Source organism: Alosa pseudoharengus, unplaced genomic scaffold (genome assembly GCF_046254945.1).
Source record: "Alosa pseudoharengus isolate Yale_2024_CS ecotype anadromous, Long Island Sound unplaced genomic scaffold, YU_APseudo_1.1 YU_APseudo_1.1_scf_9, whole genome shotgun sequence".
Classification (NCBI taxonomy): domain Eukaryota; kingdom Metazoa; phylum Chordata; class Actinopteri; order Clupeiformes; family Clupeidae; genus Alosa; species Alosa pseudoharengus.
Genome location: NW_027468881.1, coordinates 14,466,721 through 14,493,986, shown reverse-complemented (window position 1 = coordinate 14,493,986; position 27,266 = coordinate 14,466,721). Strand labels below are relative to the sequence as shown.

At 39.2% G+C, this 27,266-nt stretch overlaps 1 protein-coding gene across 1 annotated transcript; it reads right to left on the bottom strand.

The window, feature by feature from the left end:
- Window positions 1-87: 87 nt before the first annotated feature.
- On the bottom strand, window positions 88-26,939 carry LOC143114987 (immunoglobulin-like and fibronectin type III domain-containing protein 1). The gene is made up of 27 exons (XM_076276824.1): window positions 26,880-26,939; window positions 24,297-24,315; window positions 23,635-23,757; window positions 22,709-22,848; window positions 22,476-22,575; window positions 22,152-22,169; window positions 21,981-22,032; window positions 21,619-21,808; window positions 21,065-21,178; window positions 20,494-20,665; window positions 19,849-20,121; window positions 18,892-19,347; window positions 16,895-17,092; window positions 11,535-11,780; window positions 7,991-8,197; window positions 6,116-6,240; window positions 4,746-4,893; window positions 4,334-4,627; window positions 3,706-4,002; window positions 3,386-3,565; window positions 3,030-3,158; window positions 2,484-2,792; window positions 2,248-2,333; window positions 1,831-2,023; window positions 1,126-1,422; window positions 445-771; window positions 88-92 (listed from the first exon to the last, which is right to left on the bottom strand). Exons 1-27 carry the CDS (start codon window positions 26,937-26,939, stop codon window positions 88-90), a joined length of 4,758 nt encoding a protein of 1,585 aa, XP_076132939.1.
- Window positions 26,940-27,266: the final 327 nt, after the last annotated feature.

The following is a 27,266-nucleotide window of genomic DNA, read 5'->3' as shown; positions in this document are numbered from 1 at the left end:
AATGTTGACATGATGGAAGAAATCATGATAAAAAGATGTGTGAAGTTAAAGGAAGGAAGTGAGGAGTTTCTTGAACTCCATGCCATCTCATTCTGTAAAACAGAAAATATATGACATTATTCCTTTACTTTCACATCACAACTATAAAACTGAACAGAGCATAAAATAAAACAGAATATTTGGACATGTTTTTTTACAAGTTTTAACATATCACATTATCATATTGGTAGAGTTCATTTGTTTGTTTGTCTACATTCATTTAGGGACTAAGAATATTTATAGTTTCTATATAGTATGACATCTTCTTACAAAATATCAGTCGCCATTATCCACTGTGGGAATCTTTAGCCATTGTTCTCATGTAGTAGTCACGCATGCATTTTTATACAGTACCTGTTCTAAATTTTACAATCTGACAGATACTGTATGTCTTAAGTTGCAAACCTCGAATATTGAGCTTGATGGAGCTCTCAGCCCGGCCCAGTGGGTTCTCAACCGTAATGGTGTACTCTCCCTCATCCCTGGGCCCCACCCTGAGGATGAGGATCGAGCAGACGCCACAGATGTTGGAGATCAGGTAGTTGGTGTTGGTGTTGAGGCTGACGTTGTTATGGTACCAGGTGATACGGGGCAGCGGGTTGCCCTTCACAGCACAGCTCATGTAGCATTCATAGCCCTTGGGCGCCGTACGGACCTTCAGGGGCACCAGGAAGGCTGGTGCGCACTGGAAATTGCAGGTTTTGTAGTCAGGCATGTTGACTACAAATTTGCCTGTTGGAGGTGGAATACGATTGACTCAGTATCACATCATGACACCTCTTTTGATATAGTTTATTTGATGCCATTCATAAAATTACACAATATTGCTACTGTTGTATTATCGAGATTATATGAAGTTTGAATCATCTTATACTTAAACAAACAAACAAAAAATTGTTTTACTCCTGGTATGAATTCTAGATTTATTCTAAAATCAGGCCTAGTACTTAAATAACTTTGGCTTACAGACGTTTCAACCCTGTACTTAAAAATGCCATGGCATGCCTTTATAACAAGAAAAAAACATGTTTTAGTCCCTGGAAAGTGTCAGAGTTCATGAAAATCACATCTAACTCCATGCAATACCTTTCTGCTTAGTTGTACCCCACGTGGGCGATTCGGAGGGGGAAGACAAGCCCATGTCGTTCTTGGCATAGACACGGAAGTGGTATTCACGCCCCTGCATGATATTGCAGGCGGTGAACTTGTTATTGAAGAGCCTGTCTGCGACTGGGTGCCAGGTCCGCTTGGTGGAGTCACGCTGGGACACCATGTAGTGCAGCCGGTCGTCCCTCTTCTCGTCCAGGGACGGCTCCCAGACCACAGTCACCGTGCCCGGCACATTCTCCTCCAGCTCGATAGGGCCTGGTGGCTTTGGCTCATCTGATGTCACATCGAAGACATAATTAAACTGACGTCTGATTTCACTGCATGTTTCAAGTTTGTTTTTGAAGAATGGCAATTTGATGTGACGTGACAGTTTAATGGCCTTGTTTATGAGCTTTCAGTGGCCCCACAAAATACTACTGCAGGGTATTTCAATTGCGTGCCACAGTATGGCTATATAATTAGAGGATCTTTACTAGGATTTTTTTTCAGACTCTAAAAAGTACCAACATAATGTGATGACTCTGTAAACCAGATAGAACTTTCTAGTTAACTTATTTATAGGTTTTGTGCTGTTTAAGAATAAAGGCTTATCAAGGATGTTTATAAAACCTAAAACTCAAAAGGTTGATCATAAAAAGTCCCCCAAGAGGAATAATGTAAATACATGACATGATGACCTACCTGTTACTCTGACCTCAATACTGAAGGACTCCTGGCCCACCATGTTCTTGACCACTATGGTGTAGATGCCTGTGTCGGTGCGCTCAGAGGACGGAATCAGGAGCTGAGATCCACCATCTGAGTTGCTGATGGTTGCACGTTTGGTGACAGGAACGCCATCTTTCAGCCAGTCCACGTCTGGCCAAGGGGATGCCTGTCAACAGCAGCTTGGTGAGTTTTAGCACGTTGTGGTGACAAATATTTTATTTGTATATTTTAGGGAACAGTTGCAACATGTCAAGAGGGTAATGCAAAATAAGTCAATCATCAAATGTCCATAACCTCTTATGAATTTTTTTATATTGGGAGTAACTGGAATGGCTTAATACCATTGGGACCTATAATTATGATCAGAAATGTCATTTTCCTCACACTTACTTCAAAGGCTAAATTGAGCCGTACTGTGTTCCCTGCGCACACAACCATAAAACTCTGCATGTTGCGACTAGTGAACTTTGGCCGAACTGGAAAGAACAATAGATGGATACGTAAAGGTATTTAGATACTAAAAAAAAACAATGTAAATCAGATATCACAACCACATGGGAGTAACATGAGTGTTATAGTAGTAAAAACATTGAAGATACTGTATTTGCACCACATGTCATACTTACCAGGGGGGGGTATGGCCAAAACATAGTTGTCCAGGTCAGTGGGCACACCATCTCCACCCTCATTCATTGCAATGACCCTCACCCAGTACATAGCCATGGCCTTCAGACCTTTAATGGTGTAGGAGGTCAGAATGATGGGTGTGGGGTTGCTCCTCTGCCAATCCAGGCTCTCTGCTGGCCTGACCTCCACAAAGTAGCCCTTAGCCTCGTCCATGACCCCCGGCTGTTCGTCGGGCTTAGTCCAGGTGATTGAAACAGTGATGTATGTCGTTTCAGTCACTCTCAGGTCAATCACTTTGCCTGGGGGCTCTGAAATGGTACATTGCAAAAGATATGCCTACTTATGAAGATAGAATTGACTGATATGTTGACTAGTTTGGATGTGCTTTCAGTCACTCTCAGTTCAATCACAAGGGCTCAGAAATAACAAATTGTATGATATACACTGTACATGTTAATGAAGACATCTTGACTAGTTACAGTAAATGTGCCAAAGAAAAATAATGTAAAGCCTTTACGGTTGACAGTGATACAGTGTTTCCTTACTTTTAGGGTCTCGTGCATTCACAAACTCTGATGGTGGACTGGGTTCACTAGGACCAGAGACATTGATAGCTGTCACACGGAACTCATACTCCATTCCAGCAATGACATCTTTAACAGCATACTTCTTTTCTAGAATTAAGAGGTAAAATGTTGCTTTAGCTTTTTTCAGAAGTAAATAATCAATACATCAGTCAGAATAACTGATTTCTCATTTAAGTCAGTGGTTTGATATACCTTTTTTAAGTTTAATTAAAGCTCAAGGAGCTCATACTTTTTAAATTAACCCAAATAATTTGATACTGGAAGTGAATGTTGATCATAATTCATACATGATCAAGTTTAGCCCAAAAATACACCTGGTATGAGTTCCCCTGCTGGGTTTACTGCACTCCAGACGTTGCTTCCCTTCTTGCGTTTCTCCAGGTTGTAGCCCACGATACGGGAGCCTCCCGTATCACCAGGGGCAGTCCAAGTCAAGTTGATGCAGTCCTTGAAGGCGCTTGCCACTTTTGGTGCAGCCGGCTGCCCTGGGAATGCTGGAAACCAAAACATTAAGTCAAATAAGTGTACAAGATGATATCCTTTGAGAGGCCAAAGCAGTGGTGAACCCTGCCTCAATTATTTCAGTTTGAGAGTATGAACATCTACTATTAAAAATCAGAAAAACACCCCTCACCCAAAGTGCCTGCCATGATGTCGTCTGTCTCCATCATCTCGCTTATGCCCTCCTCGGTGATTGCCCGGATCCGGTAGCAGTACTTCCTTCCGTGGTCCACATTGGTATCCTTGTAGGTGGGAACGCCGGGAATCTCTCCGATTTTGGTCCATGTGTTACGGCCAATCTGCTGGCGATCCACCATGTAGTTCTTCACGGGCGAGCCACCATCATCTTTTGGTGGTCTCCACTTGATCTCGATGCATTGGGAGGAGGCTTCCACAATTTCCACTGGGCCCTGGGGTGGTCCTGGTTTATCTGATCAGAAAAAACAGAGCTATCAGCAGCTATAAGATGCTGATGTAATAATCAAACCTTATTTCTTCCAACACAAATTATGTCACTCCATGCCTTTATTTGCATACAGTAAGTATGAAACACTTTGTGAAGGATCAACTCAGCATGTAGACATAAAGAAAAACGAACTGAATTTCTGTGGCATTATAGTCATTCATTTTCACCTTCTTGCTAAAACTAAGAAAAGTCTTAAGTCTTAGCACATCACTATCAAAAATGTCTTTAACTGATTTCATTTACATATTATTATGAAACTATAAGACCCCACGGAAGTTATGTAAACTGAACTCACCAAGGACAATTAGCTTTGAAAAGGCTTCTGTTGTGCCAAACTCGTTCCTCAGTCGGAACTTGATTTCTCCGGACTCTTTGCGCTGGCACCTGCTGAGGAGGAGCCTGCTCTGGGTCAATGACTTCTCGATTTTTACATTGGTGTCGTCCAGAAGCTCCTCGCCCTCCCTGTACCACTGAATCTTCATTGGATCACGGCCCTCAAAAGGCAACTTAAAGACTGCATTTTGTCCTACTCGTACAATCACAGGCTCAGAGAATTTGCCCAAATCATCAGAGTTGAATCTTGGTGGATCTAATGTGAAATAGGGTACAAGTTTAGTTGCAGTCAAAGTGATATATACGTACTGCAGTGTTTATGCTATATTTATTCTGATTTCTGGTACATCACACCTTCTCCCATCAAATCTGACCTTTTATATATAATGTAGCCTCCGATTTCCGACCTTCGGCCTCAAAGCGGTACCTTCCTGAGTGTTCCTCTTCACACTTGCTAATCAATAACTTATGGTTGGGCCCATCTTTAGACAGGATTACTCCATCTTCTCCATCTGCAGATAGCTAAAAGAGATATGGAGGAATGCAAAAAGTCAAAATTGGTATGAGCAGCATCCTTGATTTATACATTACTGAATTCATCCATACATTTATCCATACAGTACTGTATATGTCCTTTCTACACTATCAGCGTGTCTTGGCAGGGACACGTATCAAAGTCTCATGACCTAACCACAGGTGTGCCTCAGGGATCAGTATTAGGGCCCCTACTTTTCTCTATTTACACAACTTCCTTAGGTGAGACCAATCGCTCCCATGAATTTGACTATCATTGCTATGCGGATGACAGTCATCTTTACCTATCTTTCCCACCTGAGGACTCTAGCGTTTCCCATCGGATTTCTGCATGCCTTAAGGATATTTCAGTCTGGATGAAAGATCGGCACCTTCAGCTTTATCTCTCAAAAACTGAGCTTTTGGTGTTTCCAACTAAAACAGCTATTCCCCAACAGATTAACATCCAGCTTGACTTATCTTCACTGACCCCAACTAGATCGGCACGTAACCTGGGTGTCGTAATTGATGACTTAACTTCTCTGAGCATGTAGCCTCAATTGCAAAATCATGTTGGTTTATCCTTTACAACATTAGGAAGATCAGAACGTATCTGACACAAGATTCCACATAACTTCTTGTACAGGCCATGGTTATCTCAAGCTGGACTATTGTAATTCACTGTTAGCTGGCCTACTGTACCTGCTTGTGTAGTAAGATTGTTACAATTGATTGCAGCACGCCTTGTCAATCAGCCAAAGAGGACACATGTAACTCCTCTCCTAATTACTCTCCACTGGCTTCCTATAGTAGCCAGAATTAGAGGGGTCTAAAGGCATATCTGTTCAACATGCACTTTATAAAGCATTTTGCGTTATGGTTTGTATAGTATTTATTTATTTTCATTGGGCTATTGATTGAATTTACATTGTTGTTTATTATTGCTATTCTCCTTTATGTAGTCTTACCAACTGTATAAATTGTTTACTGTTAAATTTAACTTTATATTGTTGTTATTTGTATGTCACTTTGGACAAAAGCATCTGCTAAATACCATAACCATGACCATATAATCCTCCATTGATGCATCAATCTAGCCATCCAATCATTTTATCCAGTTCATTCATTCATTTATTCAGTCATTCATTCATTCATTCATTCATCCATCCATTCATTTGTTCATTAATTCATTCATTCACTCACTTAGTATATTTGTTTCATGATGGCCTACCTTCTTCCCATCTTTGTACCAGGCCCCCTCACTCTGCTCACTGCTGAGTTTACACGTCAGTTCCGCTGGCTGGCCCAAGAGGGCAGTCACATCCGATAGACCACTGACAAACTGAACCCCAGGATCTGGCAACACATAGTTAAAGAGTTAGAGAGCTAAACACTTGTGGATGAAACTCTTGAGTCAGACAGGAGACCCAGATTTTAGTCATACAGTTTGCAAAAAGGCTCTCTGCAGTATTCATGTGTGTGAAATAATCCTTCAAGTATTGCTTGTCAGCACTGTGGTGAAAAAAGATGTTTGAAAGGGACAGATAAAAGGGACAGTGCAAGAAGGTTTACAGATGGTCCTTGCCAATGGCAAAGAAAATGCATGTTAAACGTGCCAGCTCTCCATTAGTTGGTTCATTTACTAAAACCAATCAATCCTGTTTTGCCAATATGTTTTTATCAGGTTGCTTTTGTGCTTTTGTTATATGAAGGTTTTTTGCCTCCTTGTAGCTTCTTGCTTTCACCCATTGGGCTTGTTTCTTGTCTTCTTGATGTCTTCAATTTGTGAAGAATTTTCACTTCAAGAAATAATCAAAATGTCTCTTGAAACTTCTTGAAAAGACACATGTATTTAAACTTATTTTGATTGTTTTGTGAGAATTAATAGTTTCATTTTGTGAAAATCCACAATGTGTTTCACAAATTAGACCAGGATTACAACTCACAGATAGGAAAAGGCAGTAAAAGATTTTACAGGGATATCTTCTGAATACAGGTGCTTCCATATGTCCATCAATCTGTAAAATATATTCTTGGTTTGTAAAATACTTAAATCTTTGTTTTGTGGATCTATTTAATTTACAAAGGCATTTAGTTTTTACACGTCTGGATCTGTCATTTAAAAATACTTCTGTAGGTGTGTAAAAAACACTAAACAATTTGAAGCGGGTGACGTGTAGAAAATAAGCGTTAAGTTAGATTTCAAGTCTAGTGATGTCTTCTTAGGCCAGATTGTCCATCATGATGGTCTTTTGTGGTGTTAAATTGAAAACACGTTGCATTCTGATTCACATTCCAAATGAATACATCGATGTAGTCAGTGGAATGTAATGAAAAGCAGCTCCTGATACATTGTGCACTTTCCTTAATTTTGACAAACATGTCAAAATGTGACAAACTGATAATTAGGAAAAAAAATATTTGATCTCCTCCTTTCTATTTTCATAATCGAAGACAAGGTGATAGAAAAAGCTAAGCAAAGAATCAAAACATTATGCTGCTGGTCACACATCAAAGATACTCCATGTCAGACTTCGCCACTAGGGCGCAGTACATAATAAAGTTTGTACGTGAATTGTACCCACTGGTAGGTGGATGGCTGGTCTTGATGGCTTATTTCTCAAGAAGGCCGACGTAAACTGTAGTTTCCAAAAAACATTCCAAAAATAGACTTTGTAAGTGGTGGGTCCTCTTCTGTAGATTTTAAGTGGTAATCTGGAGTTCAATTTAAGAAAGCCTCATACATTGAATTTGAATTCAAAAATAACTTATAAATGCAAAAAATAATTTGCATGTTTATACATACAATAGCATATGCAATGGCATTTTGCACTGAAGTAGCTTCTACTGACAACTCCCAAATATGTCACAAACTACACAAACACACATGACATGGAAAACAAGAACAACGACAAGACCATTTGCATTCATGTATCTTTGTACATGAATTGGTCCTCTTTTGACAAACATGTAAAAGACAATGTTAGAACAACTTAGTAAACTCTTTTCACTCCATCTATGCATTAAAATTACACCTACACTTTTTATAGGTGAATTTAATGAATGCATCTCTTTCATGCCACCATTGACCCAATCCATCTCTTACCAATGACCGTCTCAGGCATCAGAGAACCTTGTCTTGCACGGCGGCGCGCAGCCCGTGCATCCGCAGTGCTGTCCTGCGATTCAGCTCCGTCTCTTTTAGACTGACCACCTTGAGAATCTAAATCTGTGAGGCCTCCCTCCAGTGTCCCTTTCTGGTTCCAAACTTCAACTCCGTCATCGCCGTAACCTCCAGCATCTCCTGCTGATCCTTCTTAGATGTTTTCAATAGTGTAGAACATTTTCAGTTATTGGCTGCACTTCGGCTTCATTGTGTGATGCAGTGACAGAAACAATGCAAGACATTGATATAGCATTATCAATGTACTTTTGCAAGAATTCAACCATGCATTGAATAATGCCAAGAGCCATTTAACATGGCATTTGCACATTAATGCATGATTGAATTTATGCAGTGGGTTGGACAATAATTTGACAAACAAAGCCAGCTGGTACCAAACAAATACCAGCTTGGTGTCCATCCAACTTTTCACAGTGAATTTTGACCATTCGAACATAAAATCCTGTGTTGAAATGATCAAAATGTCCATACAATGTTCATAGTCGAATAAGAAATTAATTTGTTTGAGGGACGTTAAATGATTCCCGATTTGTATGAAGTTGATGGAAATGGGTTTATATTATTTATCAGCTCACAGTTGTTGAGATTTTATGAGGCGTTCCCATTACAGTTGCCAAGATGTAACCAACAACTGTTCACAACTACTCCCTTAATTAGGAGAGTGAATTTTAATGGTTTGGGCCGAATTTGTATGAATCCACAGCTATACAAAAGACTGCAACATGGGCACAACAAGAAAGAAGCATTTGTCGAGCTCATGTTGTGCTGTCAGTTGTTACAATCAGTATTTCTCACATGGTTAGAGATTAGAAACCAGGTGATCTTACAACACTCATTCAAAGTCTGGAAAAAAGACATCAGGGATGCACATTTTTACAACTTTGTAAAAACACAAAAATGGTTGTTTATGTACTTGCAAATGTTCAGTAGAAAGGCGTATTTTAAATATTGTCTGTTGTTAGTTGATACAGGCAGTGTGCTGTGCAATTTAGGTAATTTAGTTTGCAAATCATAAACTGTATGACATATAACATTTATCAATAGAGAATATAGCGATGTACCGTTTATGGCAATAACCAGTATTATTGTGCATCTTTTGTTCATTAAAAGGAATTTGGGATCAGATTTAGACCTTGGCTAATGCAATCTATGATGAAAAAGCTAGGATCACAGTGTTTATTGTGGCACTTAGTCATGCAGTTTCAAAAAGGGGTTTGCACTGTCATGTATGCAAAATCATCTAACAATCGCAGTGACCAAGACGGATATTTAGGAGAGACGAATGTTGATGAATTACTGCAGATTTCCTTTGTTCAGAATAAAAAACGAAACATTTCATCTTTTCATTATGTTGGTTCATCTAACCAATCAATCATGTTTTGCCAATATGTCTTATCAAAAAGGCATTGTGACTGCCATGATATTACATTAGAGATTTGTGCTTCCTTGGAACTTGTTGCTTTCATCCATTGGACATAGATATTGTCTTCATGGCATCTTGAAGTTGTGAACAAATTATATTTTTATGATGTCTTCTGAGAACAGACTCTTCAGTGTATACATCAATATGCACAGCTTCAAGGTTCTTCAAGATTCTGAAATCTTTGTTTTGTGTGGTTCGACAATATTTAATTAACACAGGTCATTATCAGACATTGTCATCTCATATACAATTGATACTGCATAAAATAACTCTGGAATTCTGTAAAAAAAACCTTCTGAGAACTTGAAAGAGAACGTAATATAAATTAGTCCTTTTGTAGACGCAAGGGTTGAGAAGTTAGATTTCAGTCCAGCTGTCTTCTCATCCTTTATTTTTCATTAATGACATCATGGTAAGGCTCTTTAGTAGTGAGAAGTATATTGTACACTTTCCTTTCTGCTTCAAATCATTCCACATTAATGCATTTATCCAGTGAAACTTAATGGATTTAATTCCCATGGCGTGCAGCAACTGATAAATGGTGCACTTTCCTTGTACTTTTGGGCAAAAGTGCCTGATAAATTAGGTAAATGAATTTTACTTCCTCCTTTGCCTTTTCTTGATAAAAGAGATAGTGACACATTGAATCAAAAAACTAAGCAGCTGGTCAAACTTCAAAGATACTCTCGACTTAACCACTAGGGCGCACTACTGTATAATTTAATAAATGTAACCACCAGCGTGTGCATGGCTGGGGTTGGTGGGCTGTTTATCCACCAGTACCGATGTAAATATAGAAGCTACCAAAACATTCCCGAAATAATTTCAGTTGCTTGGAGAAGTATCCCTTCAATCCCATTGAAAGTCATCACAATTTTGTGGTTTACACAATATATGTAGACATACTGTATTGTACCAATCAGTATTTTCATTGTGAACACTTGAATTGTGAGCCCTAATAAAAAATACAGAAATATTTGAAATACTAAAATATTCTGCTTGCATAGATATTTGACCCCTATGCATTCATACTTTGAAGAGAACATTTTTTTGCTGTAACTTTCTCAAGACTTTTGAATTTAGTCATTACCAGCTTGCATATTGTTCTGTAGTGTTTTTTGCCCAGCTAGAAAACACCATGGGTTGGCGCGCGGTCCCGCACTGTAGGCTAGTGACAGAGACTCCCAGAAGGATATACCTCGAGGTTTGTACTTGTATCTAGAATATTCACTTGCCTATTTTTGAGCCAGTCCAGTATAGCTTTAGCCTTGTGCTTTGTTTAATTGTCCTATTTGTGGATAAAGCCTTATCAGATTGCAAAAGGGTTTCTTGTGATATGTAGAATTTTCATTCATTCTCCCTTCAATTATCAATTATCATAGTACCTATAGATAGGAACAGCATGCTGTTACAATGTTGACACTACTTCGCCATTAGAATGGTGTTTCTTTGGTGTTTTACAGATAGATTTACACTACCATGTACTTTAAGGATTAGACAAAAAGCTTGATTGAGGTTTCATATCACCATAACCTGTTCAATTTTACAACTCCAACAAATCCCACTCTCCTTCCACCATTTAATTAATTTTGGTGATAACATGAGACTAAAAAAACTGCCTGTTTACATGAGACTTACAGCAGCATATGTAAGGGCATTTTATATTTCATAATAGTTTCTACTGACAGCTTCCAACTATGTTACACACTAAAACACACAAACACACAAGACAAAGAAAACAAGAATAATCACAAGACCATTTGCATTCATGTGAACATGGATTGGTCTAGTTGTTGTGATAAGAGAAACATGTAAGACAAAGATCACAAAACAACTACAAGACCCTTTTAAATTCATGTACATGAATTGGGCCAGTTGTGATATGACAAACATGTAAGACAATGTTAGAACCAATCAGTTCAAACCCTTTGAGGGCATTTCTCTCTCTCTTTCAGTTCATTAAAATTCTACCCAATCTTGTTTGTGGGTGAATTTAATGAATGCATCTCATCCATGCAACCAATGACCCAGTTGCTCTCTTACCAGTGGCCGTCCCGGGCTGCTGGGAACCTTGCCTTGCACGTCGCCTGGCAGGATCCTTTCTTTTGGGATTGGAAGTTGTACTGTTACCCTGCATGCCAGCTCCACCTCTGTGAGACTGACTTCCTTCAGACTGAGTCCCCGTCTTCGCCCCCTTCTGCGTCACATTCTGTGTTCCTTCTTCCTCTTCTTCCTCTTCCTCTGAGGTTGTTTCAAGCCAGTCTTCTCTTTCTCCTGCATATCCTCCTTCTTATATGTTTTCAATAATGTAGAACATTTTCAGTTATTGGCTTTACTTCTGCTTCATCATGTGATGTTGTGACACCAAACCACGTCAAACAACAACGTACTTTCCCATTTTAGTTTTGCACAAATTCAACCATGCACTGAATGATGCCAGGTACGGAGGATTTTTGTCATAAAGAATCCTCCATAGCCAAGAGCCATTGAACAATAATGGAATTTGCACCCTAAATGCATGATTGAATTTATGCAGTGGGTTGGACAATAATGTTACAAACAATAGACAGTTGGTACATCACATACCAAACAATGGACAGCTGGGTCTTAATCCAACTTTTGAATGTGAATTTTGACCATTCAAATCATAGACTGTATATATCTGCAGTCTATGATTCAAATACTGAAAACCAATTCAACCATGAACTGAACTCCAACAAATCCCAGCTCTCTCTTACAGATCCAGTAGTGCTTATTGTACATCAAAACACTTTTTTTTTTCATAGCATTTTTCTCACTTGAGAATGTGAATCAATGTGTCTCTGTAGTCTTGAGACAGAGTATTTTCTCTGTTATTTCACAACCTTACCCTAAGACATAAATATTTTTATATCCAAATGGGCATTTCTTCTGAACTGGAAACTCTTGCTATTCCTGGTCCAAACATTCAGTAGGGACAAAAACTATGAGAATAGGGTACAGTATTGAGCTAGCAGGCTAATGCTAGAAATGGCTAAGTGGATCTATACAATGCAATCCTGTAGAGCATGCTGTCAATTTAGAATAAACCTCTCCACCAACTAATGTTAGGTTCAAAATGTGTTTCCAAATGTTGGCCAACATGGACAATATCCATACAGAGATACTCCGGTGTCTGTTTACCTCAATAAATATGAAGAAAATGCACGATTTGCATTCGTACAGTGCCTGGCATTGCTCATTGATTGCTGCATTAGCTGTATTCTGATTACTGGAAAACAGGCATTGAATCAACTTACAGTATGCAGGGACATATGGCTAGGTCACTGAGAAGAGGTCAGGCACTGATTTTACAAACAGTCAATTTATAAAAATCCTTTACACTTATAGAGGTAAACACAGATGTGTTTGTACACATAGAAGGGATTGTGTCCACGTAGGCACTTGTAACTAGAATTGCATCTCTGAGGAACTGCAAGAGTCGGCTTGATCAGGTGCAGTTCGCCAAATGGATCGCAACAGTACCTCATTTTTGAAAATCGGGCACACGGATCAAAAGTGATCTGCATTAACGCAACATCTAATAAGCCAAAATGCATAAATAAAGCGGTTGCTATGCTGGTTGCTAGGGTAATCATGCTGGTTGCTATGCTGGTTGCTAGGGTCACATTATAGTGGTGGTTGCTAGCTTGTTGCTAGGGTAATTAGCATGGTTGCTAGGGTGTTGCTAGGGTAATTAGGATGGTTGCTAGGGTGTTGCTAGGGTACATATGCTGCTTGATATGCAAAATAAACACGGTTGCTATGGTGGTTGCTAGGGTAATCATGTTGGTTACTATGGTGGTTGACATTATAGAGGTGGTTGCTAGATTGTTGCTAGGGTAATTAGCATGGTTGCTAGGGTACATATGGTGGTTGCTATGTTAAATAACACGGTTATTTATCTCTGCCATGCTGTGCGCTTGTTTGATCAAACCCACTAATGATATGTTAAGCCAAGTCAGTGGCCTAAGGGGGCATTCAGACTGACACTGTAGGGACACCTCACTGTACATCATTCACAGCCAGGATTATCCTGGTCATTTTCATTGTATGCTGTTGACAAGTGATTGTCATTGATTGTTGACGTGTCAAATCCAGTGTCGGTGCAACAGGGGGAAATGACTCACCGCGGGACAACATATTGAGTATTGTGGTGTAGCAATATTTTTTGGGAAAATAATTAATTTGGTCACCTCTGTGGCTATTCTCACATCTAGTCAAATTAGCTCCCATATTGATTTCTACCAGGGGTGTCACTAGACCTAGAACTGCACTGGGGCACAAGACGCCCTAGGGGGGTCCAGGGGAATGCTCCCCGTAAGAACATGTTGTATATTTTAACGTTTAAATGCATTAATTTGGTGCACTTTGAAAAGAAATTCAGAGGTTAGACTTGCTTATTTTTATCTATGGATGGAAATATTTGTGCTGTAGTAGCCTAAGCTATTTTGCACTTCCGAATTTTAACCATGCACAGGTGGAATAGTTATGATGATACTGCAATAAGTTCACAACTGCAAAGCATATTTGCTGAGTTTCACAGTTCAGAAAAGGTCAAAAATAGTGTACATTTTGACACTCCATGAAATTACGCAGAAGTGGTCACCTGTGTTGTCCAGCTAGTTATCTTGGTTATCTTGTTATCTTGGTCATTGTAATGGCCACTTAAACAAGTTCAAGTAGTTTCTTGTCATGTAAGTAGTAATTAAAAAGGTATACTGTGCATGTGACATGACAGTCTGGGCTACCCATATCTGAGAAAGTATGATGTAATAATATTTGCATATGTCTTACTGTATGTCAGCCTATATATTTGTGTCTTATGATTTTTTCCCCCTTAATATTGTCTGGAATCCGGTAATATAAGAACCATGATGGTGGGATACTCTATGGCTAAGCAATTTACAACAATGTATACTGACATATATAGTTTACATTTTTGCTCAAAGTTGAAGACCATGTAGAAATGTGTTGTGATTTCAAAACCAGATTACTCGGGAACCACTTGTACAGCAGCTACAGAGGAATGCTATATATCCTCATATTTGGACCGCTGTCATGCTATCATGAGAAATATTATTTTTTCGCTGAGATGTATGGCTCCCATTGACCAGTGGTACTAAATGGTTCCTAGAGTGTTGATGAGTGTACATATTGTGAATATGGATAATACAGTGTGATTTTTGAATGTTAAAAGGTGCAGTTGGTGAATAAACTCCTTTGAGAGGTGGATAAACTCTAATAAGAGGTGGATAAACTCTATTTCTGAAATCTCAGAGGTGGATAAACTGTGTTTACTTGGGTTTAGCCTCCACTACATCCCTGAACACTGTATACATATCCTAACTCTAGGGGGAACTCTAGAGTGGCCAAAAACAGGCGTATATGGAGAGAGTTTGTGAGACCTTAGCAACAGTAATGCTGCATTCCAGACAGCTGGGAGGTCCGATGTATCTCACAAGGTCCAACCTTAAAGCGTTCCAGGTGAACAATGTCGGAGATAAACAAAGAACATGGCTGATCGTGAGAAATTGACATTTGTTTTATTTTTGAAGGCAATTTGACTGTCAGCATTTCAGCCTCCTTTGCTTATATAAACCAATCAGAGACGGGAAAACAATGTACAAGGTAACAGACCCCATAATACTCTGAATATAGCCTTCTTTTTTCCGTTTCAATAGCCTCTTTGTAAACGTTTAGACGTTGCCATTATTGTGTGACATCAGATTACTGCATCTCAACGAAGTCGGGGTACATCGATCGACCTGGCGAGTAGAACCTCCCACTTCGACTGGCATTCCAATGTGATTTTCCCTTCTAGAAGGTCAGAAATTTCAGACCTCCCAGTTGTCTGGAATGCAGCATAACTAGGGGGCGGTAAAGCGGAAAGGTCCTTTTGTTTTCATTGAATGATGCGACTGACCATTGCAACTTGCCTCACATTAAAATAAACAAGGTGCAACAAAAAAGTGAAGCTTGTAAAAATGTGAGGCGCACAGAGTTGAAAATAGTTCAACTTTTAAGGTCATGTTTTTATTTCAACAATGGGCCATTGCTTGGCTGCCTGCCTTAGCTAAGACAGGGAGCTAGGTATTTAGCTAAGTATAACATATAGCAACAACATGTACATTATCAATTTCCACCTTTTAACACTCACTACTGGAATACTCACGTTTTGGACATGGAAACAGCGTGTCAGTGTGAACGGTCTTTGGTTGGCATTCAGGCTACTGGTAGCCCATGTTATGCTGTGAAGGACAGCCTTTACATATGTGAGGCTGCTACATGCCAGTAGTGTATTGTTGTTCTATCTCTATTGTGTAATTTAAGGTAGGCTTGGTTGTTAATTGGCCTCTGTGGCAGCATATGTTGTGCCGTGAAGGAGAGCCTTTTACAGGTCCCGGGTACAACATGTGGCACACTTGTGACGTCACGTCATGCTGTGTAATGCAAAATAGGCTTGGTTGTTGATGGGTCACTTTTGGAAATCACAAGGAATTTCTAAAATATGATACCAATAGTTTGTATTAGCCTGCTTATTCAATATATATTATATTGTCAATAGAAGTAAAGGTTTGCAAAGAAAATACTGACTGGGAAAATAATGTGCAAGTATCTTTGAATTGTGATGACTTTCATATTAGGGCTGAGCTACACCAGGCACGTAACTGAAGCTTTCCGTTCGCGTTGCGTCTGCTGCAACAATTAGCTTCCACTATAATCAATGGAAGTAGCTACACCAGACGTGATAGCGGCGGGTACGTTCGAAAAAAAAATAGACCATTAATCTAAAATGGATTTTACGCGTCGCGAACGGAATGCTTCAGTTACACGCCTGGTGTAGCTTCGCTGTTAGAGTTTTGAATAGAAGAAATACGAATTTATTTCTGTTGTTAGTAAGTCTCAGTGAATTAATTTTGGTGATATAACATAAGACTAAAAAACTGCCTGTTTACATGAGACTTTCAACAGCATATGTAAGGGCATTTTGCTTCATAATAGCTTCTACTGACAGCTTCTAACTATGTTACTAAAACACACAAACACACAAGACAAAGAAAACAAGAATAATCACAAGACCATTTGCATTCATGTGAGCATGAATTGGTCTAGTTGTTGTGATAAGAGAAACATGTAAGACAAAGATCACAAAACAACTACAGTACAAGACCTTTTGAATTCATGTAGGCCTACCGGTACATGAATTGGGCCAGTTGTGATATGACAAACATGTAAGACAATGTTAGAACCAATCAGTTCAAACCCTTTAAGGACATTTCTCTCTATCTTTCAGTTCATTAAAATTCTACCCAATCTTGTTTGTGGGTGAATTTAATGAATGCATCTCATCCATGCAACCAATGACCCAGTTGCTCTCTTACCAGTGGCCGTCCCGGGCTGCTGGGAACCTTGCCTTGCACGTCGCCTGGTAGGATCCTTTCTTTTGGGATTGGAAGTTGTACTGTTACCCTGCATGCCAGCTCTGCCTTCAGACTGGGTCCCATTCAGTGTTCCTTCTTTATCTTCTTCTTCCTCTGAGGTTGTTTCAAGCCAGTCTTCTCTTTCTCCTGCATATCCTCCTTCTTATATGTTTTCAATAATGTAGAACATTTTCAGTTGTTGGCTGTACTTCAACTCCGTTATGTGATGTTGTGACACCAAACCATGTCAGACAACAACATACTTTCCAATTTCAGTTTTGCACAAATTCAACCATGCACTGAATGATGCCAGGTATGGAGGATTTTCTAATATGTCACAAAAAAACTCCATAGCCAAGATCCATTGAATAATGGATTTTGCACCTTAAATGCATGATTGAATTTATGCAGTGGGTTGGACAATAATGTTACAAACAATAGACAGCTGGTACATCACGTACCAAACAATGGACTCCAGCTGGGTCTTAATCCAACTTTTGAATGTGAATTTTGAATATTCATATAGGAAATCCTGAGTGAATGCTTGGATTCCAATCAAATCTATTACATCAAATCAAATCTAATAAATTAATTCACTAGATTGACTCCCTATTTGCACATTCTTATGCGACTAGAATTTTGAGGAAACTGGTTTATTTGCATTTGTTGAGATTTATTATTGCTCACAGCTGCTCACAACTCCCTGACTAGAAGAATTTTAAATTCACCTGGATGTAAATGTGCATATAGAGTCATTTTTGTCTCAGTTGAATTTTCATAAATGTCTTTGAAATATGCAAATAAGTTGGATAGACACTCAGCTACATACAAGACAGCTGAGTATAACATGGTCACAACAAAACAAATACTAGTGTTGTGCTGACACTTTTTATGGTCAGTGTTTTTCACAAGGTTAGATCAGAAACACTCATCCAAAGCTCAAATGTTTCACTGATCAGAAATGCTAATTTTTTCAATTATAAAAATGAAGTAGTTGTTCATGCCATTACAATGTCAACATTACTATTGTCAACAGATTAAGGTAGTTTGTAGTGCAATTTATCTGATATAGCACACAAACTATAAACTCTATGACACATTCTATTCTATTCTAAGATTATATTAGCCACCAAAAATATAGCAATATGCTAGTTAGGCAGATAGCAAAAACCTAAATCAGAATATTACAAAATCTTTTGTTAATTTAAAATAATTTGATCAGATTTACACCTTGGCTATATCACATAGTGAGGCCATTATAGCAGTGCTTGTTATAGCAATAAGACCTGGGAATGGATTTATGTGTGCGTTGCTCTGATTGCCATGCTTGCATGTGCCATACTGCATAAACATTGTCAGTCTTACCAGTAACCTTGTCTGGACCAAGTTGCACCTTATTTCTCTTGGCTCTCTTGCCATCTTTTCCCTCTTTATTGATTTGCCCTGATTGTGCATTTGGGTCAATGCCATCATTGAGTGAATCTGTCAGGAGATTTTGAAACCGCCTTTCAATGCAATATATATATATATATATAATTATTTTGTTATCATTATATACTGTATTTAAAAAATGATATGATGACAAAATAAAAAAAAAAAGTATAAAAAGTAAAAAAATATATATATATAAATATATAAGTTAAAATTGCTGAAGTAGAAAGATCATAGCGAGGGACAAGCCAAGAATCTTACCCTCTTCTGCAAAAAAGTGATTATTTCAAATGATATGATTTTGACTTAAATTCAATTTCATATTGTGGAGAGATATGGTAATAGCATGTTCAAAATCACATATCAATTTGTTATTGTAATTGTATTGGTGATTGTTTCCTGGGATATAAATGCACCGATCCATTTGGTGGAATGTCTCAGATGTCCATCAGGCAAAACAGATATATGGCCTATCTACACATTGATTACAGTTAATAACATCTAAATTATGGAATGCTATGCTTTACCTTTGTTTAGGTTGTCATTTGAATCTTTTCCATCGTCTTTTCCTTTGCCCAGCCCACTGCCATCATTGGCGCCTCTCTTTCCAGATCCGTCACTGTTACCCTTCCCCTTCAGTTTGGACCCATCCACATCAGTGCCACGTCCGGAGCCATCTTTTCCGGAGCCATCTTTTCCGGAGCCATCTTTTCCAGAACCATCTTTCCCAGACCCGTCTTTTCCGGACCCATCTTTCCCAGACCCGTCACCTACCCCAGAGCCTTGGCCCTTGCCATCTGCTCCGTCAGCTGCTTCGGCGGCGGCCTGGGCTGCCACGGCCCTCAGCCTCCCCGCTTCCTCCCTGTCCCTCACCAGCTTCTCCTGCTGCTCCTGGGCTAGCTTCTCCAGATCCACCCCGGCGCCTCCAGCCTGCGTTGTCTTCCTGGCCACCTTCTTGCCCTTATTAGCAGGGTCGGAATCAGCTGTGGGAGACAACAAAGGGGTATCAGTGAGGTATACAGTATGGTTTGAAAAATAATAATAATATGCCAGTTGTGTATCTGAATTATTCTGTTACTCTCCAGACTTATGTAGCTGCTTTGCTGCATCTGAACTGATATATCAAGCCAGAAGTAAACAGCGTTACATCATAGGCACAGTTCTTGTTAACACAATATCTGAAGTAGCCTATTTAAGTCTGTTTTATCCAAAGCTTAAATGAGTTAAAAGAGTTTGGTCTTTGGTCAAGTCTCTGTCCTCTACGGAGCCCGGGAGGTGTCATTGTAAGATTATATATTGAGAGAATGTGCGCTCATTTCCCTCATCATATTTTTACTAGCTATATTGTGTGCTTGTTTTACTTTAAATTGTGTTCTTGTTTTAATAAAATTGTGTGCTCATTTTAATTCTTTAGTTTCCACATTTTATTCATAGGAACTAGGAGTTTGGTCAGTTAGGACAGTTTGGTAAAGCTGTAAAATTACCCTCCACGATCAGCCATGCACTGCAGGTTTTAATGCCTGCTATAGCGCAGTAGATGCCCTTGTCCAGCTGCATGCAGTCTTTCACCAGCAGCCTGTGGATAAGTTTGTCGTCTGACATAGTGATTGAGTACTTGTCCCCATCCTCCAGGGCCACGTTTTTGCCCAGCCATTGCATTCTGCCAAAGGGGTGAGAGAGGACACACTCAAAGAGGGCATCCTCGCGCTCTTTGGCCTTCACCTCCTGGAGTTTCACGATGAAGTCCACCATAGGAACTATGCACACAACAACAGTTTGATTAGTACTTAAAACTTCTGCCCTCTTATCCTCCTCCAATAGTATTGCCTGTTTAGGACAAATGTGTCTGCTGAATTCACATTCTTTTGATCTTGAAAAGCAAAAGAGTTTGGTTCCAAAACGCTATATCCTCCATTTTAATGAATTTTCATAAATATTTTTTTTACATTTTGTTTTGCATGTAATTTCAGTAGAATTGTAATTGGATATTTATCTTTACTTACTCAAAACAACAAAACAGCAATTTGATTGATATTACCTGAAATACACAATTAAATAGCATGACTTTTTAATGTTTTTAAAAATGGAGATATAGCGTTTTGGAACCAAACTCTTCATTATGGCCTTACTCTTAAAATCAGTAGAGAACATGTTGACCTCCTCCACATCCACCTGGTAGAGGCCAGCATCCTCAGGTAGCAGGTCTTTGACAGAAAACACCAGAGTCTTTCCAACTCTCTTCAGGCTGTGTTTAATCTCTGTATCCTCACTGTCGTCCGTGTACGGGATCATGACACCGTCCTAAAACGCAGCAGGTCAAGACATGTGAGTATGCGTCTCTAGGCATGATGGGCTCATCACTTTGACAAGTTTAGAATGATGAATAATGAATGACGAATGATGCATTGTGATACACTGTGATGTGAAATAAAATGCGGTTTGAGAGTTAGTGAGAGTGTGCATTGCTTGCTGACGTCTTAGCCAATTAGTTTGCCAATTAGTAATGCAATGTTTTCAATTTCTGGGACTTCCACTAAGGACTTTGTCAGGCCGATGAAAAGGATGAGGATATTCCAAAATGTGTACAGAACATTGAAGAACTTTTTGCAGAATATAGATGTTCATGGAAGTTGTCTGTTGACCGTAACACACTCATAATTTGGTTTTAGTCAGTGTCATCTTAATCTAAATCAGCCTCACCTTGTAGAGGAAAATCCTACTGGCAGGGTCTTTGAGCTCCAGGTCAAGTTGAAATGATGCAGAGCCGTTTGCTTTCACCTCAATGTGTTTCAGGTTAGATATAGCCTCAACATACTGGCAAGAGTGAAGGATGGATGGGGGATGCCATGGAAGGTAATGAAGGGATGGGGAGAAGATGAAGTTAGAGACCATTTTGACCGATGCCCATGAAATGGGTTAACACCATAGACTGTATATATAGAAATATATACAGTCTACGGTATACACTGACATGTGACTGTTGAGGGTTCAACACATACAGTATTTTAATGATTAATGTTGCTGTCAAACATATGCATCATTAAAACATGTTTCGAGCCAAGCCATTTGTCTTTTTTTCCCTCATTTAGAGGTAATTTGTCCATATGGCTTGTACTCATGGCGTAGCAGGGTTGCCAATTCTTGCAAAGGGCAGGAATTGTCTCTGGTATCATTTCAATGAAATCACCTGTTATAAGCAGAATGATCAACAGTAATGTGTTGAAAGACAAAACTAAATCCAATGAAACACCAACCATCTTTTGCTCCTCCTCTCTTTCCTTCTTTATCTCATTGAGTTTCTTCAACATCCAGCGGAAATTGGTGACGCCAAACTCAGCACAAATACGTTCATATTCCTTCTTGTCTGCACTCATAAGGATCTCCCAGAACTTTTCATCAACTTCTCCTGCGTCCTTCTTCTGTTCTTCCTTCTCCTTTCCTTTCCTGCAGTAGAGGAATACTGTGTTTTAAAAAATAACAGTGCACACTTAATCAAGTCTGTTTTTGCGGGACTACAAACACACAGTTGTAAATATGATTTCTGCACTTCACACTTGTCAGTTCACTAAAAATAAGAGTCTTAGATGACGCATCACCCATCTCAAATTACACAGACCTCTTTCTGAGCATCTTTCTGAACTCAGCAGGATCTGTTGAATTAAAGTTATGAATATATGAGAACAAGTATGCATTTGCAAAAAGGTCAAACAAACTTGACATGAAAAGAGAATTCTGTAAAGAAGAGACACAGATGACATACCAACTTCTGTGTCTTCCAAAACAACCTTGTTTTTCTTGAACCCAACTGATACAAGGTTAAACATGTAGAGAAAAGCAGAAGTGAAAAAGATAGAATATTGAATAAAAGAAAAAACTCAAGCATTCAGTAACATTGAGTGTAGCTGTGCATTTGTACAAAATCAGCATGGATGTACTAAAGCATTGCTATTGTATTTGTTCAATATGGGGAGAAACTGCTTCAATGATATGCACAAGTGATAAGATGATATGAAGTTTGAACGAACAGTTTTGAGAATTATAATTCTGATCTGAGAAATGTGGCATGAAGCAACTGAGAAAAACTAATAATCAGAGATGACAGCATTCTCACCTTCAATGACATTGAGTGTAGCTGTGCAAACTGCTTTCCCATATTCATTGTGAGCATAACATTTGTAGGTATCGGCCTCAGCTCCAGTTACCTTGGGAATCTAACCGCATACAGATAGTATATTTTTATCATTGAAAACAGACACACACATTCTTGATCCTCCATGCAAACTCCACAGATACTCTACACACACCGCCACCAAGTCATGTCAGAATAAAGGCTATAGATCTTACCACTAATGAATACTCTCCAGTGGTCTCATCATACTTCTGCTCAAATTTGCCTTCGTCAGACAGTTCACCCTTGGCTCTTCTCCAAGTGAGCTCAGGTTTCGGATCACCACATATGACCGCTTTGAAAAGGGCCAATTTACCTAAAGTTGACAAACATGATAAGCTTGTAGCTTCGCTTTGCATTGGGCCTAACAACACCCCTTAGCTGTTCTAAAATCAGTGGAATGGCCTTTTGGAGCTTATTGCTTAATTATATTGACTGCACACTGATGTACAAACTGAAATAGAAAGATATAAGATATCCAAATATATTAGATTGGTGTAGATTCAGTTTTGAGTCTCATATATCCACACTATCCATTCTGTTGGGAAAAGGGGGTGGAAAAGTCCAGCTTTAGAAAGTAAAGGTCCAGCCATGTATTGGTTCTACTGCACACAAGGTGATCTCACCAATTAGCTGCTTTACCTGGCAGAAAAGTTATGTGCTAATTAGAATCACCTGGTTTAAATGAATGGTTGGCACAGATATGTGGTAGGATTTGTACTTTCTGATGCTGGATTGTTCCACCTCTGAGGAAAATGCTCACAAAATGTTGCATTAATCACCATCAAAAAGCTATCTCTGCCAAGTGATTCCTTGCCTAATGCATTTACAGTTAGAGACTGTTGATGAACTGACTTTCATTGTAGTTACATTTGTTTACATTGTAGTTTACATTACATTTATTCATTTAGAAGACACATTCCACAGAATGAAGAATATTTAAAGCACAGCGTTTGGAAGCTGTTGCAAAGCTTGGCAGAGGGCAGACTCCTGTGAGGAACGAAATATCGACCCCTGGCTTACAAGACCAGTGCTCTTGCCGCTGAGCTATAGATGTTGTTGTACAGTGAGTGTATGATATGCTGTGTTTTTTGTGCCTTACCCTCCTGGATGGTTAAAGCGATGGGTTTGCGAATGAAGTCTGGTGTTGTCATCCCCTCAGGGATTTCCTCCACCCACTGTGTGACCATGACACCTGGGACTTTGGATCGCTTCTTGATGCCCACTGAAAGAATAAGCAAAGATAGTTAATACAGAACTGAAGCCACGTCAAGTGATAAGTGTTAAGTGAACTCTTCCACTCCTTCATCTGGCCTCAGGTAGCATCCTTGCTAAGCTGTGTCTGTATCCTTAGTATGTTGTTTACCCTTCTGCCAACAGGTGTCAGTCATGTCACACTAGACAAAGTAATGCACAGTGATGTGATGGTTAAGCAGATCCCAAGTAAGACATTTGATCTATTCCATTTCCAGCAAATTCTCTTGACACAGAATGGCAGAAATGTATTACAAATCTGCAGCTAATAGCCTATAGTAAGGATCTGCTTAATGGAATTGCTTTCCATTTAGGTTATGAGACATTTGTGGAAAATGTGGTTACTTGTACGGATTCCACTGGTTCCTCTGAATCCATGAGATATCCTCCAAGAGGTGGTCAGAAGAAACGGGGGGGGGGGGGGTAGCAGACTGACAGAGACTCACAGAATACATACACACAGGGAATCACATACAGTCCTGGACAGTCCTTGGCTGCAATGCTCCCTACCTCTTTTCTTGTTAGGTTTCTCTTCTTGAGGGGGTTCAGTTCCTGCTCGCGTAAAGACATGGGAATCACAGAACAGGAAAACAAGACAGAAAAGGGTTATTTCCAGGACAAGTCCAGGCTCAGGCCAAAAACTTTGCCCAAGATAGAAGAAAGACACAGAAGAGAAGAGCCATCATGGGATGGTCTGTATACACATAGACTCTGGGAGATACACAGTGCATAGCAGGGAACAGACAGACAGGTAGTATTTTCCCACCAAAAATGAAAAAGGAAGATGACATCTATTGAAATGTTTGTGTTGTTCTACATCTCAGTATAATATCTAAAGTACATTAACAGAAATGTTATCAGCCTTTGATACCAGGGAGAAACATTATCATAAAATGAAACTACTGTCGCCAAAAATGGTCAAGCCAGAGCTCATTAGTTTACTTATTCAACTGATGAGCTTAGTTTTTCTTAGTTAAAGGGTGGATTTCTTTTTTCAAATAAGATACCCTGAGGCTCTGGATTCCATGTTAATTAAAATACAATATAATTGGTCTCCTGAGTCTAATTGATAATGACGTTTGTCATAACTTATTTTGATAAATATGCTGGTCAAGGTCATCTTTTTTTCATGTTTTGGTTGACTAGCTGAACAAATAGTCAGACAGGTGCCGACAAACAACATTTAAAAATTGACATTGAAATGTCATATTGAAGAGGTAAGTAAGAATTGTGGTTATCATGTCGCAAATTAAGGTTTAAAGAATCTTCAGCTGAACATTCAGCTGTCCTTCCAATGGGGACGAGCATTCACCACAAACAGCAAAGTTAAGTGTTAGTTCCTTCAAAATATCTGTTTCGTTTTTTGAAGATGTGCCCTAATTTCATTGATGGGTGATGCGGCTGGCAACACACAAAGTCCAAGTCCGATTCTTGGGTCAGTCTAAGTGCCCACATGGGTTGATCAATGTAATGCTGGGTTGTGTCCACAAAGAGACGTGGGAGTTCCATGTATAAATGTAACGTCTTTTCCATGAAACTTCAAAATGATTTTCTGTTGGGTAGATCTACCACGTCAGTCCCCTCACTGTGCAGCTGATGCATGAAGACTATTCTGCAGCAAGTGTTGTAGGCCTACTGTCGAATTAGATATTTAGACACTAGATAAATGGAAGACACTGTATTTTGAATTCTTGCATCACACATTCTAATAACATTGATTTAAAACAAAACTGTAATTACTTTAAGCCTGCAGTTACGATTCACATAAAATGCAGAGGTGGTAAATTGTCCACTCTATTGACACACGCAAGAGCCTCTCTGATACAAGAATTGATATAAGGCAGCAATATTCACTGATTTAAGACTACACTATTATCATGGCCAGAAAATACAGGCCTATAAATAATGTAATGAGCTATAAAGCTCATCTAAAAGGGTGTACGTCAGTTATGTGTCCAGTTAAGGTCCTCTAAATCTGATGGCCAGACTTTATTGGGTATAGCCATATTGAGCTTCTGCCAGAGAGGTGGTCTTTGGTCAGTCCCATTTTAGCGATTTGACTCCATTTTGTTATCAGAGAGGAACAGCCAGGGTTCCCTTCATCTTATTTTGACAAACTTGTCTCCCACATTGGAGTTGGATGCAGCATAATTCTTTCCCTGAAAGGTATGTTTATTAAACCACCATGGAAAGATGGTCATTATGAGCAGAAATTGAGCTTTAGCTTGCTTTCAGAAATTAAGAACACTGAATTGTCCTTCTTAGAGTCCTACAATGTCAGTAAAACCTTCAGGTCTTCTTTTCTTGCCACATCTGCGGCATAAGTGAAGAAGATTCTCCAGCGCAGGACATAAGCGGTTTTACTTTGGGGACATTTACATATACAATATTTAGCATTGCAAATAGTCTGTGAAGAAAAATGATGATTACTTATTTATTGATGGCTGAAGAAATCACACAGACGTTGGGGGAAATCCTGTCCTGACATTTGAACAGAAATGCCATCCCACTGAGATAAATATACTCTACTAAGCTACAAAATATATACTATGAATACTATGAATGTATGAATGAACTATGTGTGATTCTTAATATTAATGTGTTTGGGAATCAACAGAATCAAAGGTTTAAACAGAGAACAACAATTTAATATAGTTCCAAAGTTCCCCTTAGATTCCTAAAATCCCACTCAAGCTGCTATGTCCCTGGGCATTAGTGAGATCACCACATGCATACAGTATAATGCTCACTTACTCACTCAATCAGTGACTCACTCAGTCATTCACTCTCTCGCTGATTCAGTCAGTCACTCACTTGCTCACATGCACACATGCCACATGAGATGTAATGAACATTAGAGCATAAAAGCATAAAGAGCATACTAAAGTGCCTCACTCAATCATTCACTCACTTACTCACTTACACACAAACACACACTCTCTGCAAGGACAGGAAAGAAATTAGCAAACAAATTACAGGTGTGAGGAGCATAAAAATCGTGCTAAACATGACTAATTTGTTATTGTATTGTTGTTACCCCATGAACGGCTTATTATTTTACAATCAATATTAAATCAGATGATTAGATTCAACCATGAAAAGTTTACCCTGTCCCGCAGCTGTTTGGTCTGTAACCTTTGATTTCTTTATCATCTTGGCACTTTACAATATCGGATCCAAATGCCAGAAAGTCCTAAAAATAAAACGCACGTATTACACACAACTTTTGGATCAAACATCAATCATATCTGTGTACCACCCAGTGATAACACCTGCACCCAAAACAAACACACAAACAAAGAAACCCAAGCATGAATGAAGGATTTGAATGATCACATCTATGTGGATCACAACGCCCAAGTGTAACTCAAGTGATATTGGTGTCACATATCTCTGCCGAGCTCTGACCTAAAGCTCTGAGAGATACCATATATCTGCCAGTGGAACTCCTTGATGACATGGTTTGAATTGCACTTGCTG

Excerpts from the sequence above, each read along its gene's own strand:
- LOC143114987 (XM_076276824.1), bottom strand. The coding sequence starts at position 26,939 with ATGATAAAGAAATCAAAGGTTACAGACCAAACAGCTGCGGGACAGGGT. Across the intron at positions 17,093-18,891 it reads AAATGACAACCTAAACAAAG|GAGGATATGCAGGAGAAAGA; the intron begins GTAAAGCATAGC and ends ACATATAAGAAG. Across the intron at positions 2,334-2,483 it reads TTTGGCCATACCCCCCCCTG|TTCGGCCAAAGTTCACTAGT; the intron begins GTAAGTATGACA and ends TGTTCTTTCCAG.